This window comes from Pseudonaja textilis, chromosome 3 (genome assembly GCF_049901715.1).
Source record: "Pseudonaja textilis isolate UNSWEBS1 chromosome 3, rPseTex1.2, whole genome shotgun sequence".
Taxonomy (NCBI): Eukaryota; Metazoa; Chordata; class Lepidosauria; order Squamata; family Elapidae; genus Pseudonaja; species Pseudonaja textilis.
In genome coordinates, this window is record NC_141992.1 from 13,459,473 (window position 1) to 13,478,873 (window position 19,401).

Consider the following 19,401-nt stretch of genomic DNA (forward strand, 5'->3'; position numbering starts at 1 on the left):
TCTGTGTTGTCTGCATCTAAAACTGAAGCACAAATGTTTCCTGAAGCAGTTTTTGATTGTTCCATGAGTGATATAGAGATGATAAGATAGATAGATAGATAGATAGATAGATAGATAGATAGATAGATAGATAGATAGATAGATAGATAGATAGATAGATAGATAGATAGATGATAGGATGATATAATGTTTGCATTAGATATTAGATATATTATATGTATATTGTATATACATTATGCATTTTTTATTTTTCTTTTGTATTTTGCACCTTTTGAGCAGGTATGTGTTTTTTGATAATGTATGTATCTGTATTTGTTCCTTTTTGTTTTTCTGTAATTATTTAAAAGCAAAAGTATATTAATTTTTTTAAAAGTGGACTAAATGTGCCACACGGAGGCAGCATAACACACTGCTAGCTTGCCTTCCTTACAGTTGTGGGAGTATGTTTTTCAAATAAACTACATGAATGAATGATTCATCCAACGTTAAATAATTCTAAAAATGATTTGTTGGGACTTTTTAAAATTGTTGTTTCATTTATTCTTCTTGGAAGGATGACAGCTGAGCTTCAGAACATTTACCTTTTGTGCAAATTATACTAAACCATACCAGTTATACATTTGCTCATTTTACAAACACATTCTGCTGTTTAAATCTGGTACAGGCAGCTGCTCATAATAATAAAGAAGTATGCTGTGAAACTTAAGAACAGTGCCAGAGAAAAGATTACTAATTTGCAAGAAAACCAGGTGTGTTTTTATACATTTCCACAATGACATAAAATTAGGAACAATCCATGATGATATTATTCAGTGAGTCATGTCCAACTCTTGGAGATTCTATGGGCCAGGTCCAGTGGTAGAATTCAAATAATTTAACAATCTGTTCACCCAGGGTCAAGTTGGCTATCGTGGGAGGCATAGCCCATTCCCATCCTCCAGCTCCGTCGCACATGCGGAATGAGCCTCCCGCGATGGTGAACTTGACCTTGGGCGAACTGATTATCACCACCACCACCGCTATCAAAGTGAATCCACTGCTGCATTGTGCTGCAATGGAGAAATCGGCAATGGAGTGGCCGGCAGAAGGGAAGGGGGCAGAGCAGAGAGAAGAAAGAGTGAAAGTGGCCTTCTCCTTCCCTCACATTGGCTGCTCTGTTGCCGTGATGGCAAACCTATGGCACACATGCCCTAAGAGGCATGCAGAGTCATCTCTATGGGCACGTGAACCATCGCCCCAGCTCAGTTCCACTGCGCATGCACGTGTGCCTCCTGCCAGCCAGCTTATTTTCGGGAATCTGCTGTGCATGTGTGAGGTGAGGGTCGTATGCAGGAGACATGTGTGCATACACAGGGGGTAGGGGAGCATGGGGAGGTCCCGTATGTATTGCATTATGGGTGCAGGCACGCGTGCGTGATCTCACGTGTGTACATGCACATTTTTGGCACATGACGACAAAAAAGGTTCGCCATCACTGCTCTATTGCCTGTTTCTCCATTGCAATGCTGCTCCCAGGATCCACTTTGATAGTGAGGAGGGGCATGGGTAATTTAAGAACCAGTTCGCCCGAACTGGTGTGAACCAGCTGAATCCCACCACTGGCCAGGTCACTACATATTTTCCAATCTTGCATAATTCTTTGAGTTGTTCTGTGCTCTGGCTGGTATCACTTTTGATGGTGTCCAGTCACTGACTTCTTGGGTGTCCTGGCTTCCTTTTACCGTTAATGCTTCCAAACATAATTGCTTTCTCCAGTGAATTCACTCACATGACATGGCCAAAATAAGTGAGACAACCCATAGTATGCAACAACCCGAATCATAGAAGCATAACATTTGAAGGGTCAATTAAGCCATTGTATCCAATCCCTGCTCAATGTTAAATCCAAATCAAGGCATTCCAGACAGATGGCTGTTTAGCACCAGCCTTAACATGCAACAGGGAAGCCTTCCAATTCTCTGGTTTGTTTCTTCTTGTCCAATCTGTTCTTGTTGTTCAATTGAGTTCTGTCTTCCTGTAACATCAATCCATGATTTTCTGCCCGCATGCTAGAATAAGATACTCATCCATGCATTCATTCATTCATGCATTCATTCATGCATTCATTTGATTTTTATTTGCCTTTATTGCTTTATAAGTACCTCAAGGCAGCAAACTTCCCTAATATCCTTTCTCCTCCTATTTTCCCTACAACAACAACCCTGTAAGGTAAGTTGGGCTGAGAGAGAGAGTATGACTGGCCCAAAGTCATCCAAGCCAGTTTTCCAAGAAAACTTCTCATCAAGAAAGTCTTCTGCATAAATTAGAACAAATCACAGCATTGACATGATCCCCTCAAGAATTAAGCTACATTTGTCCTTTACATTTTAAAATCCAGAAATATTTGTGTTTTGACAGCACACTTAAAAAAATATTAAAGTTTATTATGAAAAAAATAGTCACATCTGATATTTTCAGACAGTAAATACCTCAATCCTTTGCTTTACATTTCTCAACATTTCAAGCCATTTTTATAACAACAAAGTCATTCTAACCCTCAAAACCCTAAACTCGGAGGGCAGAGCTGGCGTCGCAATGATACGGCATACAATCTTGAAGATTGGTCCGAGATCGCCACCAATATCTTTGCTTCTGGACAGTCCAAACAGATCTAAACTGCTAGGACTTGAAAAAGAGTTGCAGAAAATGCCACAGAGAAAGGACATTAAGTTAAAAATGGATATAACCAAACATAAAATGGGATTAATGGAAAAAGAAGAATTAGCACAGAAAATCAAAGGTGCGAAACAGAACTATTTTGAAGATGCAAATAAACCAGGTAGATGGTTAGCATATAAATTGAGAAAGGAGAGAGAACCAAGGAAAATATTGCAATTAATAGATGATCAAGGCCAAGCTTGTTATGGAAGTAAAGAGAAAAAGAAAATCATATGAGATTATTATGGGAAACTATACACACAAGAGAATATTGATGATGAAAGAGTCAACAGTACTTACAGAATGCTAATCTACCCCAGATATCTAAAGAGATTGAAATAATGTTAGAAAGCAATATAACGATGATGGAATTAACTGAAGCACTTAAGAAGCAAAATAACGGAAAGGCACCAGGCCCAGATGGACTTCCGGCGGAATTTTACAAAACACTACAAGAATCATTGAATCTTCCATTGTTAGAAGTTATGAATGAAGTTATGTTAAAGAAGAGGATACCTAAATCATGGTCAGAAGCTTATATTACACTTGTCCCAAAAGAGGATGCCAACCCATTACAAATTAAGAACTATAGACCTATTTCCCTACTAAATGCAGATTATAAATTTTTTGCTTCAATATTGGGAGAAAGACTCAAAAAATACCTAAATAACTTTATCCACCCTGATCAAAATGGATTTCTGCCAAAGAGACAAATTAAAGACAATATGAGAGTAATCTTGGACACTTTGGAATACTACAAGGCACACCCTGAAAAACAAATGGCTTTGATATTTTTAGATGCACAGAAGGCATTTGAGAATGTGAATTGGCAATTTATGTTGTTACAGCTGGAACAGATGGGCTTTGGTAAAAATGTTAGCCAAGCAATAGAAGCTATATATCATAAGCAAATGGCAAAGGTAATGATAGAGGAAGGTTTGACGGACTCTATTGATGTAAGAAAAGGAACAAGACAAGGGTGCCCACTGTCACCCTAGTTGTTTGTGTTAACCTTGAAAGTGCTAAATAGAAATATTAGAGAAGAAGAGGATATAAAAGGGATGAAAATTAAAAAGGAAGAATTTAAATTGCAAGCATTCGCAGATGATCTGATTTTTATTTTAGAAGATCCACTAGAAACAGCATTAAAATTGATAGTAAAGATAGAGGTATATGGGAAGGTGGCCAGATTGAAAATAAATAAAGACAAAACAAAGATTTTGACAAAGAATATGTTATCAAGAGAAAAGGAAGAATTGGCAGATGCTTTGAAAATCCAGGTCACAAATAAGATCAAGTACTTGGGGATACATTTGACAGCAAGATGTAGTACACTTAAAGAGAATAACTATATTAAACTCAAGCAGCAGATTGTGCTAGATTTGGCGAAATGGGAAAACTTACAACTGTCATTAATAGGGAGAATATCAACAGTCAAGATGAATATATTAACCAGAATTTTATATCTGTTCCAAACAATTCCAATTAGGCTTGGAAAAGATTATTTTGAAGACTTAAATAAAATTGTGTTGAAATATATATGGCAAGGTAAGAAAGCAAGAATAAAACTAAAACTTTTGCAAGATGCTAGAATAAGAGGAGGATATGGTTTGCCTAATTGGGAGTTGTACTACCAAGCTACAAACTTGATGTGGGTTAAGGAATGGATAACATTAAGAAATGCTAGATTGTTGACATTAGAAGGATATGATCTGTTGTTGGGGTGGCATGCTTTTTTATGGTATAACGGAACTAAAACACAGGGGTACTTTAGAAGACATTATGTACGGGAGTCTCTGTGGTTAAACTGGGAGAAGATTAAAAGACAATGTTATTTAAAAATTCCAGTCTGGCTATCGACAATTGAAGCATTTGCTTATCCTATAATATACAAAAAGGAACAAACAGTTAAATATGGTGAAATATTGAATGAAAAGGGTGAACTTAAATCTGTGCAAAAACTAGAGGAACAAGGTATAAAGATGAATTGGTTTTCATATGCGCAAATACATTCTAGGTATGATAAAAATTCTAAAACAGAATGTTTCTATGATAAATTGACTGATTTAGATAAGATTTTGACAGGTACTGATGAAAAGGTGATTAAAAAATTGTATGGGTATTTATTAGAAACTAAACTAAAAGAACAAGTCAAAGAAACAATGATTGCTTGGAGGAAAATTTTTGGATATGGGATTGATCTAGAAAAATGGCAAAAATTGTGATCTCAAAATTATAAAATGACAATGTCAACAGCATATAAAGAAAATTTGTATAATATGTTTTATATGTGGCATTTCCCTCCAACAAGAATAGCAAGAACGTTCAAGAAACATCTGAAAAATGTTGGAAATGTCATCAGATACCTGGCTCATATTACCATATGTGGTGGACGTGCGTGGATGCTAAAAAATATTGGACTAAAATCCACACATGGTTGAAAAAAATGACAAAAAAGCATATAGACTTGAAACCAGAGATATTCTTATTGGGAATTTTACCTGAAATATACAGTAAGGAATTGAAATATTTGATTGTAAATGTATTAACAGTGGCTAGGATTGTATTTGCTAAAAACTGGAAAAATGAGAAAATACCAACACAGGAGGAAATCATTAAGAAAATATTGGAATGTGCTAAAATGAGTAGACTGACATTTGAAATCAGCGAACAAGAAGATAAACAATTTTATAAGATTTGGGATCTATTCTATCAATGGTTAGACAATAAAACATGGTAATGAAATATGTAGATTTTTAGAATATAATGAATATATAAAGATGTATTATTTTTATTATATCTACAGAATGATTATAGGATAGATTTGAGATGATAATGTGAACTGGTATAAAACAAATTAAGTAAAATATGGATTATCTTGAATAATAGTATAGTCAAATGATTGATTAACAATGATATTAATGTATTTAGAAATATTTGATTGACAATATGAGAACATATACAATGTAATTGTAAGTGAAGACTATGAAGTGAAAGCACAAAACAATTTGTAAACCAACCGACACACTGTATGTATATATATGGAAGATGGCTTGATGTTTTTATGTTGTGTTTGTCTATGTTTGTCTTAAAAACAATAAAACTTTCTTAAAAAAACCTAAAATCAAAATAATCTTTTTTTTTGTTCAGAATTGGAGGAAAAAGTCCAGAAACGCTTTCCAAGTAGAATGAAACTAGACAAATTCTTCTCTCTAATTAAAACAATCAGTTTTGCTACCTCTGCCAAAAATCAGTTTTGATACTTCGATCACTATTACCATCCAATCTTCCATTGTGGGAATTAGCGTGTTTCCATCTTTTTGCACATAAGATTCTCACTGCACATAAATAATGACTCAAGATGGCTTTGGGTAAGCAGTCAATCATGGAGGACAAATGAATGATGCCGTAACTGAACAGTTAAAATTGGAACTTATCTTCTACCTCTCCACAGACTCCATCTAGTCTCAAAGAAAAAGTTTTCTAATGACCTGAACATGAGTCCTCAGAATGAATTTATTCTCTCATTCACTCAGTAGGCATACAATATGAACCTTTCCGGAGCATATAAAACCTTTCTTTAGCATATAAAAGAAGTCCTGTGGCAAATTAATTTAGAAAACTCTTGTTAAAAAGAGGCCAAAAATGACAATCATTTACTGCATAATTTTGCAAGAGGAATAAATCTAGGTTCCAGGACACCCAGGAAATCTTCAGGCAGGCTGTTTTTGTCATCTTCTAGGATGGAAAGGGACCAGGAAGAATAGTTTTTTTCCAATGCTCCTTCACTTGCATAAATACATGGTGCATAAGAAACTATATTATCCTCCACGTTGGCCATGTCTTCACATTTCTGCAAAGAAAGAAAGTAAACATTTAGACCAGTGATGGCTAACCTTTTCGTACTTGCATGCCAAAGTGTGCAAGCACACATGTACTTGCATGCCAAAGTGTGCAAGCTGGCACACACAAGTGCCAGCACCCATAAGACAATGCACGTGGGGGACCCCACGCCTCCTGCACATGCATGCACAACACTCTGCATGCGCGCCACACATTTCTGCATGTGTGCATGTGAGCCCCCATGCAAACCAGAGGTGGGATTCTACCAGTTCGCACCTATTCGCTAGAACAGGTTGTTAACATTCTAAGCAGTTCAGAGAACCGGTTGTTAGAAGAAATTACTGGCCTAATCCTGTAAGGAAGGCAGGAAGGAAACATTCTGGTGTTGCTTACAGAAACTGCCTCTCTGTTAACCCTTATTACATTCTTGGCAGGACTAGACTTCCTGTCTCAGGAACATCTCTGGAGTTTTTTTTCCCTCCTTTGCTGGTACTTTGCTTGTGTGGGTGGACCATTCAAAGTTACAATGGCACTGAAAAAAGTGACTTATGACCATTTTTCACACTTACAACTGTTGCAGCATCCCCACAGTCATGAGAGGCCAGGCCAGGAGATGCGTGCCTCGATGTGATATTGAGTTGGCCACACCCAGCCAATAACATGACCACCAAGCCATGTCCACCCAGTCACATGACCACCAAGTCACGACCACCACCTAAGCCACGCCCACAGAACCGGTTGTTAAAAATTTGAATCCCACCCCTGATGCAAACCATGCATTTCTGAGCATGCACATGCATCTCCTGCATGCCCCATGCCCCCCGCACATGCGCAGCAGCTACCTGACAATCAGCTGGCAGGGTGGCAGTGCATGTGCCTTTGCAGTGGACCTGCTCTGGGGCGACGACTCACGTGCCAGTGGAGATGGCTCTGCATGCCACTTCCAGCACGCATGCCATAGGTTCGCCATCATGGATTTAGACTGTTGAACCTAATCACAAAGCTGTGCACTACAGGTAGTTCTTGTCTTAAGAGCCATCCATTTGTGACCGTTTGAAGTTACTATGGCATGGAAAATGACTGTTTTTTGCACTTATAATAATTGCAGCATCCCCATGGTCACATGATTAAAATTCAGATGCTTGGCAACTGGCATGAATTTGTGACGATTGTGACCTTCTGACCAGCAAAGTCAGTGGGGAAGCCAGATTCACTTTGCACCCGGGTTACTAACTTAACAATGGCAGTAATTCACTTAACAACTGTGGCAAGAAAGGCCATAAAATGAGGCAAAACTCACTTAACTGTCTCGCTTCGTAACAAAATTTGGGGCCAGTTGTGGTCACAAATCGAGGACTCCCTGTATAGAGCATGGGAATGTAGTTTTAGTTTTAAAAACTTCATGATGGCAAGTATGGGAGTGGGTGGGAAATTACTTTTTTCCACTGTGGAGTGAAAACCGTCCTGACTAGCCTTGATTCTATTGCTGATTTTGGCAAAAATGGCGCCAGCCACATAACATTTGAATAACATTATTTATTTGTTTGTTTGTTTGTTTGTTTATCACATTTCTGAACTGCCCATCTTCCTCAGAGAGGATATACAATCCTCTCTTGCCGGTATACAATCAAATGTTAAAATAGAAAAACGTGGTTTAAAAATTAAAATGTTAGGATTAAAAATTTTAGAAGGAGGCTAGAATAATAAATTGCTGTTAAAAATTAATTAGGCCAAGCGAGGGCTCTCAGAGCACCAACCAGCCCCATGGTTGCATGGTCCCTTGAGCTCCCCTCACAAGGCCACGGAGCCATGTTTTAACACCTTTTTAGAAGGCCAAAAGAGTGGGGGAGGGGCTTAGCTCACTTCTGGGGGAGAGAACATTTCAAAGGGTAGGGGGTAACTGGTATTGTGGAAGAGAAGATGGTCTCACCAATTATCTATGGAGATTCTCAATCATCCACTCATGGTTGTCCCAAAAGTATTTTTCCAAAAGGAAACTGGATTTTCTGGTTTGTTTTTTCTTGAAAATGTTGTGCTTCAAGCCACTTAGGGTCACACCAATTAGAAGTTTCCCTTCAGTTACTCTGAAGGTTTGAGGTCACAGCCAGGAGCTTTCCCACTTCTCAGTTGGTTATCGCTTTAAGGGTGGGAGAAGCACAGTGGCCTAAGAGGTAAAGACACTTGCCTCCCACTCAGAAGGCTGAGAGTTTTAGGCAGTGGCAAATGTTTTTCTATCAGAGCACAAAGAGAAAATATCTGCTGTGAACTCTGTATAGGTGTCGGGAAGGGCATCCGGCCAATAAATACTCAGTTCCACTCAGTCACCACAAAACAGAGGGTCATAAAAAGAAAAAAAAATGCTTTAAGAGTGGGATCAGGGATGGTGCTGAGTGGCATTTCATATGGAGAATGGCAGATGGAAAGGAATGAACTCTACAGAAGTTCATTCTACAGAAATCTTCCTATCTAGCAGCTGCAATCCTAACCTCTAAGCCCCAGCTTTCTTCATGTGACAAAGAAGCAATTCACTTCCAAAATAGATATCTACTTTTATCTTTCACAACCTGAAAGAAATCACTGGTAATTGGACTGAGCAGGGGAAACCACAAGGAAACCTTAAATCTGGTGGTTGAGCCCGTGCTCAAAACATATCCTATATTTTCCCTATATTCTAAGTATTTGGGAAAAGGAAGCCTCTGTTTGCTTTGCAGTTGGCTTACTTGTTTCAAGGCAACAGCTACTATTTCTGAAATCTTCTCAAGTGGATTTATCTTGTATGTTTTAATGTTCTGATGGTTCAAAGGCTCCAGCTACGGAAAGAAAGAAAAAAAGTCACAGTCAACTCCAACTTAAAACCCATCTGTCCATTTTATCACTTTGCTTTCAAACACATCAATGCCCAGCCACCTGTTCTAAATGGATGCACCCAAAGCTATTGGAAACAGTGAGAGAGGAAGGATCTCATTAATTGTGTAATACAGAACTGGGCAATTGTCACTTGTCTGGGTCACTTGTCCAACACCTCCAGCATCTGCTCCAACTTGACAGCTGGCTGGAGAATTCTGGGAATTGAATTCCACAAAGTCTTAAAGTTGCCAAGTTTGGAGACCTCTGATATGGGGTCTATACGAAGTTCCTTCAGGGGTTTGGACTAGAAGACCTCCAAAGTCCCTTCCAACTCTGTTATGCTGTACTCTGTTATTGAAACAAAGAATCTACTCCACCATTGAACAAAGGGGTATTAACAACTCTGGTTCCTGTTTGTAACACACTCCCATCTACCTTGCAGTTCAGAACGACTCAGAAAAGCATTAATTGCCTCCCCCTCTACCAATAAATTTCTAATCCCAATTCACATGATTTATCTAACCTGATTCCAAGCTTTGATAGTGTTGGAGGGAGAGGTTACGTTTCCATTAGGACGTTGTTGGTTTTCTATAGGATTCGTTTGCATCACTGCAGAGACATTCTTTAGAGAACAAAAGGAAATACAGAATTTATTATAGGAAGAACGTATGAAGAACGGTTGCTGGAATTGGGTATGTCTAGTTTGATGAAAAGAAGGACTAGGGGTGACATGATAGCAGTGTTCCAATATCTCAGGGGCTGCCACGAAGAAGGGGGAGTCAAGCTATTCTCCAAAGCACCTGAGGGCAGGACAAGAAGCCATGGGTGGAAACTAATCAAGGAGAGAAGCAAACCTAGAACTAAGGAGGAATTTCCTGAGAGTTAGAACGATTAATCAGTGGAACAACATGCCCCCAGAAGCTGTGAATGCTCCAACACTGGAAGTTTTAAAGAAGAGATTGAACAACTATTTGTCTGAAATGGTATAGGGTTTCCTGCCTAAGCAGGGGGTTGGACTAGAAGACCTCCAAGGTCCCTTCTGTTATTCTATGCTACTTATAAATAATCAAGTTACATCTCACGTTTTATGTTTTGGATATTTTAGGATCTAGAATCATTAGAAGAATTCTCAATAAAATATTTATCTCCCTGAAGGCCACCTCCTCTAGGTCTGTCCTGTCTGGCAGCTGAATACTTATGACATTTGTCTTCTTCTCACCTTCAGTCTTGACTAGTCAGAGGAAAGGCAGATGATACCTCTTAATCATAGCAAATGTTAGAAGCAGTGACTCTCCACAACATCACAAGCTCCACCACTTTGAGGCACATAAGCGATGTCCGAATATAAATACAAAAGGGTGTGTCTTGCATCATGATGGCACAATCCTAGTTTTGTCTTTTTGCCACTCTCTGGACACTTCTATGGTTGTTACTGCGAAATGCCAAAGAAATTGTGTGTGATATTGAACAGTCCTACCTCTTGTTCATAGCTAAAAAATGGTGTGTGTGTGGGGGGGGGGGTAAAGGAGTTCTGGTGGATAAACCTTTCTTAGATACAACTGCAGGATTAAAGGAATTATTCTACACAAAATTATTTATTCATTTGTTTGTTTGTTTGTTTGTTTGTTTAGTCAAACACTTATAATAGAAATAAGAATAAACATAAGTTTAAATACATGAAATAGTAACTAATAATTGGGGACAATAGGACAGGGATGGTAGGCATGATTGTGCGCTTATGCGCGCCCCTTACAGACCTCTTAGGAATGGGATGAGGTCAATAGAGGTTAGTTTGAGGGTAAAGTTTGAAGGTAAATAATCCTAATTTTGTTATAATTGTGCCCAATGATAGGTGAATTGAAGCATCTGACTCAGATCCCTATACTACTATGTCTTTGAATGAATGAATGAATAAATAAATGAATGAATGTCTTGGTGCATATGCTCTCAAGTGCAGTGGTGGAATTAAAAAAAAAATTACTACCGGTTCTGCGGGTGTGGCTTGGTGGTTGTGGCAGGGAAAGGATACTGTAAAATCTCCAGTCAGAGGTGGCATTTCCTGGTTCTCCAAACTACTCTAAATTTCCACTAGCGGTTCTTCAGAACTGGTCAGAACCTGCTGAATACCACCTCTGTCTCAGTGTACATAAAAAGAAAAGCTTCATTCATCAAGAAAGATACATTCGTAGGGTTGGAAAAGATGATAAAACAACAGATAGACTTAAAGCCTGAGATATTTCTATTGGGGATTTTACCCGAGACCTATAGTAAAGAAATAACAACTTAATTATACATACATTAACAGCAGCTAGAATTGTATTTGCTCAAAATTGGAACAATGAAAAAGTTCCGATGCAGGAGGAGGTGATTAAGAAAATACTGGAATGTGCAGAAATGAGTAGGTTAACACTGGCAATTAGAGAACAAGAAGAAATAGATTATTATAAGACATGGGGTTTAACTTATGGATGGCTGGAAAATAAAATAAGAAATTAAATGATACCGTAATAATGTTATATCATGATAAATAATGCTGAATAGGATACAATGTGAATGTAAACTTAGTAAGAAATGTATACAAATATTAATATGTGCACAAGATATATGGATCCAGATGACACACTGTATAACTGAAAGATGGTTTTATTTTTTGTTTTCGTAATAAAAATAAAAAAATATTTACAAAAAAAAACCAATCCAGTGAAACTAACAGAGCTGTACTTTTAAAATTGATTTGCAACCTTTTAAAAATGTATCCCTCGATTTCCTGCCAAATATAGATGAAATAAATCGTAATGAACTAAAAAGAAAGAGAAAGATACATTCATCAAGAGTCTGTCAAAAAGATTAGAACTACCTACATCTGGGGCCAAAACCACTCTAATTGGTAAAACAGTAGTAATATTCTATGCTTGTAGACCAGTTCAAGAAATAGCGGGGAAAAAATCAGATGAATCCTGGGTGATAAAATGTTCACAGTCATGTTTTCTATCCAAAAGCACATCAATCCATTTTTAAAGTCAGGCTTAGAGAAGGCCTCGGAGAAGGGTGGGAAGGAGGCACTAGTGTTGGAGTGGAGATCATGTTACTCATTTCATTCTGGCCGCTGCACATCACTCCTTATTGGATAATTTCTGTAAGCACTGGATCACCTGCAGAAAGGCTGACGCTCCATTCCAGTTACCTCAAGAGCTTGTGGTTTCTCCTTCGCAATTTTTGCATATACTGAGGATGCTGTTCCTTGGTTCCCTGAGTCAGGTACATTCTAAAAGTGACAACAAGGCAGATGGATAAAGTAAAAAAAAAAAGGCTTTGGGGATAGCTGCAATCAACAAAACTTTAAAATCTGGCGTACTAATACTTGTTTTGACTTACATTGCATTGAACTCAATGAAATCTCCTTTAGAGTACGATGCACAAGGCTTATTATGCTAGAAAACTAGGATCAGTCTCGTAAAATGTCAAGGAAAGTAGCCAATGATATTATTTCTCACCAAAACATGTTCACTCTCCTCATTGTAGTGGATCAGGGATTGGTTGCCTGCTGCGTATGGAATGAATGTAGGTGCTTCCTTCTCTTCAGAGATGCAGGAACACAACAGGAGCGCCAGCCCCACTACATAGAGAGAAAGGGTAAACAAGCAATGTCCACAATTGTCTTCAGCACCAATAAAGGACAACATTTGTAGCTCAGGATTGAAATGAGGGGTTCTTGGTGCTCTCTGAGCTTGCTTGTTTTCTTGTAGACATTTCATTACCCAAGCTAGATAACATCATCAGTGCTATTAAGGAGTGTGGTTTGCTGTCAATATAAACTGACAGCAAACCGTACTACTTACAAGCACTAATGATGTTACCTAATTTGAGTCATGAAGCATCATCTTCTTTTAACAACCCCAAAATCCTTTGCAGGGTGAAATCTGGGCAACTGAATGGAGCTGAGTGTTTACTGGCTGGATGCCCTTCCTGTTGCCAATGCGGAGTTGTTGTTTTTTTCACCAGATATATTCTCAGCAAACCCTGAGCGAGAAATATCTGTTTCTACCTAGGATCGAACTCACAGCCTCCTGATTGTGAGGTGAGAGCTCTACCTCTAGACCACTGCGCCACTCAGTTTGAGTAATGAAACATCTGCAAGAAAACAAGCCAGCTCAGAGAGCACTAAGGAACCCCTCATCTCTTCAACACCCTTCTTAAGTATCTTATTACCTGCTCACATCTTACTTGGATCTCTGCCCAGTAGGACTGTTACTGTAAAAACTTTTTTTCCTGGGCCATCGCTTCCCTTTGTTTTCCTGCCTTTTCCTCTTATTTTTCTTACAATAAAATATGCATTATGGGAATAGAGGGGGAGAAGGCAGAACAGCGTCCCAAAGTGTTTTGATTGCTAATTCTAAGAATCCTTGGAACCATAGAAGATAGGGAGACCAGATTATGTCATAAGGAGATGGGACAGCATACTTTTAAATTCAGGATGAGAGTCTTTGCCAATGGTTGCATCTGTCAAGTACTGGACTTTTCCCCTTCAACGGAAAAGAATGAACTTTTGAAAACTGGATGTTTCAAAAGGAATCCGTTATTGAAATGAGGTGATTCCAGCACTATTCAAAGCAAAGCCTAAAGGCTCCCAGGCATGCAGTAATAGATTAGGGGAGTTAGGACCTCTCCCCTTATTTAGATGTGTATTTTGTCAAACAAAGAACCAACATGTTAATTCCCCGCTCCCCTTCTCTGAGAAGGTATCTTTTGAAGAGTTCCCAGGGAATATCTTCCGGAGCTGGAATTTTTATGGTCCTTTCTCCGCTTGCTATCTCTTCAAGAGGTGACAAATTCCTGGACATCTGGCTCCAATCCTCCAGTTGTATATCTTGTGTAGGTTACACAGATTTAATATAAGATTTAATATATTCAAGTTACATCAACAGGATTACTTGTACCATCTTCCCCCCACTCCCCCTTCTTCTTCCATTGAAGAATGGCACATACACGGATCTGACAGCATCTAAGAAAGAGGAGAATAGCTGCTTTCACATGGCACAGAGTAAGGCCCACTCATAACATATGCTTGACTCAAGCATCCAACCGCATAACCAAAATAGATGATTCTCAGACATCTAAATTCAAAAATTTCAGACCAAGTACATGAAGCAACAGTCTGGCCCAATGAAAAGTAAAATTACCACAAAAAAGAGGATTGAAGAGCCATTTAACTGTATTCTTTATCTATTTGGACTAAAATTATACCACTTGCTTTCCTATCGTATGACTTATTTAATTTTTGGTTAACATGTAAGGTGTCAACTCATAAAATATTTCTATGATCTTTTTAGAATTGCCAACAGAAAGGGAGAGAGGAGCAGTGCAGCAGCTTGCAAACCAAAACTGCATTCCATAAATATTTTTAAAGATAGTAACTAGGTGACTTGAGTTTCTGCCATGCAAAATTCTAACTGGAGAGCATGATTGATGACTCTTGGCTATGAATGTGTCCCATTGGAGAATATGAATTACTATACACCCGCGTGTGTGTGTGTGTGAAAACCAGGGTCAAGGGTGATGATGAATTATGTGCCTCAGAGTCAGCTACACCCAGGCAGTGCCGGAGAGTTTAACTCCCAATAAATCCTTTTTAAGTTTTGGAAGTTTGGCTCAAGAATCATGATTTAAATGGGGGTAATTGCTGGAATCCTGACATAAGGTGAATCCAAAACATGATGATTTATAAACCATAGGTTATAGCCCAACAGAAGGGTTGGACCTAGCCACATGTGGTTTAGCCAGCAAACCAACTAAACAAATTGTGATTTAGTGTGTTTCATATATCCAGTTACACTCAGACCCTCAATTAAGTGAAGGCCAAACACTTCAGTAAGAAAGGAATACTAGTTATAATGTGGAGACAAATATTGGAACTACAGTGATTGTATTAACCATGACTTGATAGCATTTCCCATGCGCTGATGGTTTCACTGAAGTTGTGGGAATCAAGTGGAAATATATTGAATCAGCTGTCTTTACCCAACTGTGGAATTTATATCAAACTAGAAAGAAGAATATTCCACACAAAGTTCTATATATACTCCCAGCTAAAAAGAATCCTTAAGAAATATAGGCTAAGGAGAATAATAAAGAGGAGGTATATAACATTCTTGCCCAGTTATATTTCAAATGATCTTGATCTTCTGGAAACAAGCCATTTTCTTATACTGGCTTGCTTCACAATTTCATCCCTATGTCACGTGACAATCCATATACAGGCCTGAGTGAAGCCATTGTAAGTTGGTTTGCATGGGTATCAAACTACTCTATTTATCTATTATATTAGAATTGTGTAAACCTTAGTCAGGGTGATTACTGTTTGCTCAAAAACCCAGTTTTAAATTCCCACTTTACCATTATGTGAACTTGGCCAAGATTTATTTAACATTTTAATACCCCTCTCTGTAAAGCTCCTCAACTACCCAAAAGCAGACTATAAAGTGATTTTAAGAACAATCTAGGATACAAAAGTTGGTATACACAATTAGAGCGTGAAAATAAATTATAATTAAATAAAAGATGTGGTCTACTGTACACATCATAACCAATTACAATTCTTCTGAAAGAATTGTACTAAATCTGATGGCAGAGGATGATTGATCATTCCCAATTAGTATAACTCCAAACAGTGGGAATAGCTAAATGAAGTAGGAAATAATCATCTATGGCTTATCTCTCATCTATGGCTTATCTCTTAAGACTTTCAGCTATGCTGGCTGGAGAATTCTGGGAGTTGAAGTCCACAAGTCTTAAAGTTGCCAAGTTTGGGGACTGCGGCTTATCTAGACGTCACACAAACCATAATTCTTGGTTTATTGCTCTTCCACAAGTCAACATAACAAGACAATAACCATCACATTACTCACATGACAGTAATAGAAATGCAACCATAATTATGCCCACTGCTCCTCCGCTGAGACTTAGTGATACAGCTTTCAATGAATAACGTTGCTCGCAAGTGACCCCATCAGGACAGGAGCAGACCTGGAGATCCAGGGTCTCTTGCCTGGAAAACCCTTGCAAATCTCGTATAAGGAATGGCACAAAGTATTCACCAGGAGGGAGTCTTTGCAGGATAAAAAGCTCGACAGCATTATCTACAAAACAGAGATAAGGAAGAGAAATGGACACCAAACTTCAACTATTACATCCTTGCTAAGTTAATTACACTACTATAGGTAGTCCTTGACTTACAGCCTCAATTGACCTCCAAGATTTCTGTTCCTAAGTGAAATATTTAAGTAGTTTTGCCCCATTTTTATGACCTTCCTTACCACAGTTGTTAAGTAAATCACTGCAGCAACACAGTTAAATGAACCCGGCTTCCACATTGACTTTGCTTGTCAAAAGGTTGCAAAGATACAACATGACCATAGGATAGCCTATGGATATCCTAGGATAGCATAGGATAGAAAATATGGAGTAGAGTGGAGTGGAGTGAAGTGGAATGCAGTGGAGTGGAATGGAATAGAATAATAATATGGAGTGGAGTGGAGTGGAGTGGACTGGACTGGACTGGACTGGAGCGGAGCGGAGCGGAGTGGAACGGGACAGAACAGAACAGAACAGAACAGAATAGAATAGAATAATGGAATGGAGTGGAATAGAATAGAATAGAATAGAATAGAATAGAATAGAATAGAATAGAATAGAATAGAATAGAATAATAACATGGAATGGAATGGAGTGGAGTGGAGTGGAATAGAATAGAATAGAATAGAATAGAATAGAATAGAATAGAATAGAATAGAATAGAATAGAATAGAATAATGACTTTATTGTCACTTTGAATGTACACTAATTGGCATACATTAAAATGAAATTTCATTGTATTCAGCTCTCAAAGGGTCACCACCTCCAATATACACTACAGGACACTCTCATGAATACGAACCAGTTGCCAAGTGCATGAATTTTGATCATATGACCATGGAGATGCCACAATGGTTGTAAACATTCAAAAAAAAATACTACAAGTTCCGTGGGCATGGCTTGGTGGGTGTGGTGTGCCTTGATGGGTGTGGCTTGGTGGGCGTGGCAGGGGAAGGATACTGCAGAAAAAACAATTAGTTGCCTTCAATCGAGGACCTGTATACTGCACGAGTCAAAAAGAAGGCTGTGAAAATATTTACAGACCCCTCACATCCTGGACATAAACTGTTTCAACTCCTTCCCTCAGAAAAAACACTATAGAGCATTGCACACCAGAACGACTAGAGACAAGGACAGGTTTTTCCCAAAAGCAATCACTCTGCTAAACAAATAATTCCCTCAACACTGTTCAACTATTTACAAAGTGTGCACTACTATTACTGCTAATCTTCTCATCACTCCTTATCACCCATCCCCTCCAACTTGTGATTGTAGGACTGTAACTTTGTCACTTGTATCCTTACGATTTATACTGACTGTTTCCTAGTATGATTTGATTGTTGATTGTACCCTATGACTATCATTGAGTGTTGTACCTGATGATTCTTGACTCTTGACGAATGTATCTTTTCTTTATGTATAATGAGAGTATTTACACCAAGACAAATTCCTTGTGTGTCCAATCACTCTTGCCCAATAAAAGTATTCTATTCTATTCTTTTATTCTATTGTAAACTCCCCATTCCTTCCCTACCCCACTAACCTGCTTTCCAGCTCCCTTCTCCTGTGCAGGGCAACAAAAGAAGACCCAGATCCCGATCAGCTGGGACTCAGGAGGCAGAGAACAGATCAGGCTCAAATCAACTAACTATAAACATATGTGAAGACCAAGTTCTCTGGAGAAGGTCCTAATCCTGGAAAAAGTGGAAACGAAAAGTAGAAGAGCATGGCCATCAAGAAAGGGAATGAACTCAGTTATAGTGGTCATGAGGGTATTTTGGGGAGACTGGAAAGAACAGGTAAGGAATAGATTGCCTGGTGAAAATCTATCTATATGATCATGAGAAGCTGAAAATGATTGAAGAAACATAATCAACTAGTTCGGGGTCTTCAAACTTGACAGCTTTAAGACTTGTGGACTTCAACTCTCAGAATTCCTCCTCCAGTCATGTTAGCTCAGGAATTGAAGTTGAAGTCCACAAGTCTTAAACTTGCCAAGTTTGAAGACCATTGGATTAGTTGATCGAAGGAACTTAAAGATCACCTTGGGGAAATATGAAAGGTCTGTTAGGAAAGGTTTAGAGAAATGACTACACAGTCAAGAAATGGAAGTAAACATGAGAAAGAAACTCAAAATAATTCCACCTTGGTTTTATTCTAAAATGGCAGACAGAGATACTCAAAATAGGCTTTCAAGATTCCCTTATTATAGCTTAACCAGGGATCCACAATCTCCAAGCCAAGAACCAGCACCAATCTGCAGCCTGCCAGCAACTGGGACATGTAAGCAAGCGGCGTCATCCATGTACACACAGGATTCAGGTAGCATGTGAAACCACACTCCCCTGATCCGTGGAAAACCTGCCCTCCAAGGAACCAGTCCCTGACACCCAAAAGGTTTAGGGGATGCTGACTTAAAAAGTATCAATTATGGAATGTGGTTTTTGTTTTTTGGCCAGGCCAGAGGTGGCATTCAGCAGATTCTGACCAATTCTGGAGAAATGGTAGTGGGAATTTTGAGTAGTTTGGAAAACTGGCAAATACCACCTCTGACTAGCCCCGCCTCCATCTATTCTCTGCCTCTTGAGTCCCAGCTGATTGGCTGGGTCTTCTTTGGTTGCCCTGCACAGGAGAATGGAGGTAGAAAGCAGGTTAGTGGGATGGGGAGGGAATGGGGATTTTGCAGGAATCTTCCCCTTGGAGCGGGGAGGGAATGGAGATTTTGTAGTATTCCCCTGCTGCTCCCACCAAGCCATGCCCACAGAACCAGAAGTTAAAAAAAAAAAAAAAAACTTGAATCCCGTCACTGGACCAGGCCTTCCTTGAAGGACTGACAATCCTTGAGACTTCAGTGCTTCTTCTCCATTCCCAGGAGAAACCTTG

At 38.8% G+C, this 19,401-nt stretch overlaps 1 protein-coding gene across 4 annotated transcripts in view; it reads right to left on the reverse strand.

The window, feature by feature from the left end:
• Positions 1 to 6,195: 6,195 nt before the first annotated feature.
• Positions 6,196 to 19,401, reverse strand: part of LOC113434531 (cadherin-like protein 26) — an 86,784-nt gene continuing 73,578 nt past the window's right edge. For 3 of the 4 annotated variants that reach the window (XM_087928931.1, XM_087928932.1, XM_026697771.2), the window contains 6 exons: positions 16,293 to 16,523; positions 12,882 to 13,003; positions 12,572 to 12,652; positions 9,911 to 10,009; positions 9,261 to 9,350; positions 6,196 to 6,550 (listed from right to left, as the gene is read on the reverse strand). In XM_087928931.1, coding sequence (XP_087785057.1) covers positions 6,350 to 6,550; positions 9,261 to 9,350; positions 9,911 to 10,009; positions 12,572 to 12,652; positions 12,882 to 13,003; positions 16,293 to 16,523 — 824 coding nt within the window. In that variant the 3' untranslated portion in view covers positions 6,196 to 6,349. The remainder of the gene's footprint in view (positions 6,551 to 9,260; positions 9,351 to 9,910; positions 10,010 to 12,571; positions 12,653 to 12,881; positions 13,004 to 16,292; positions 16,524 to 19,401) is intronic. The other variant, XM_087928933.1, reaches the window with a different exon arrangement.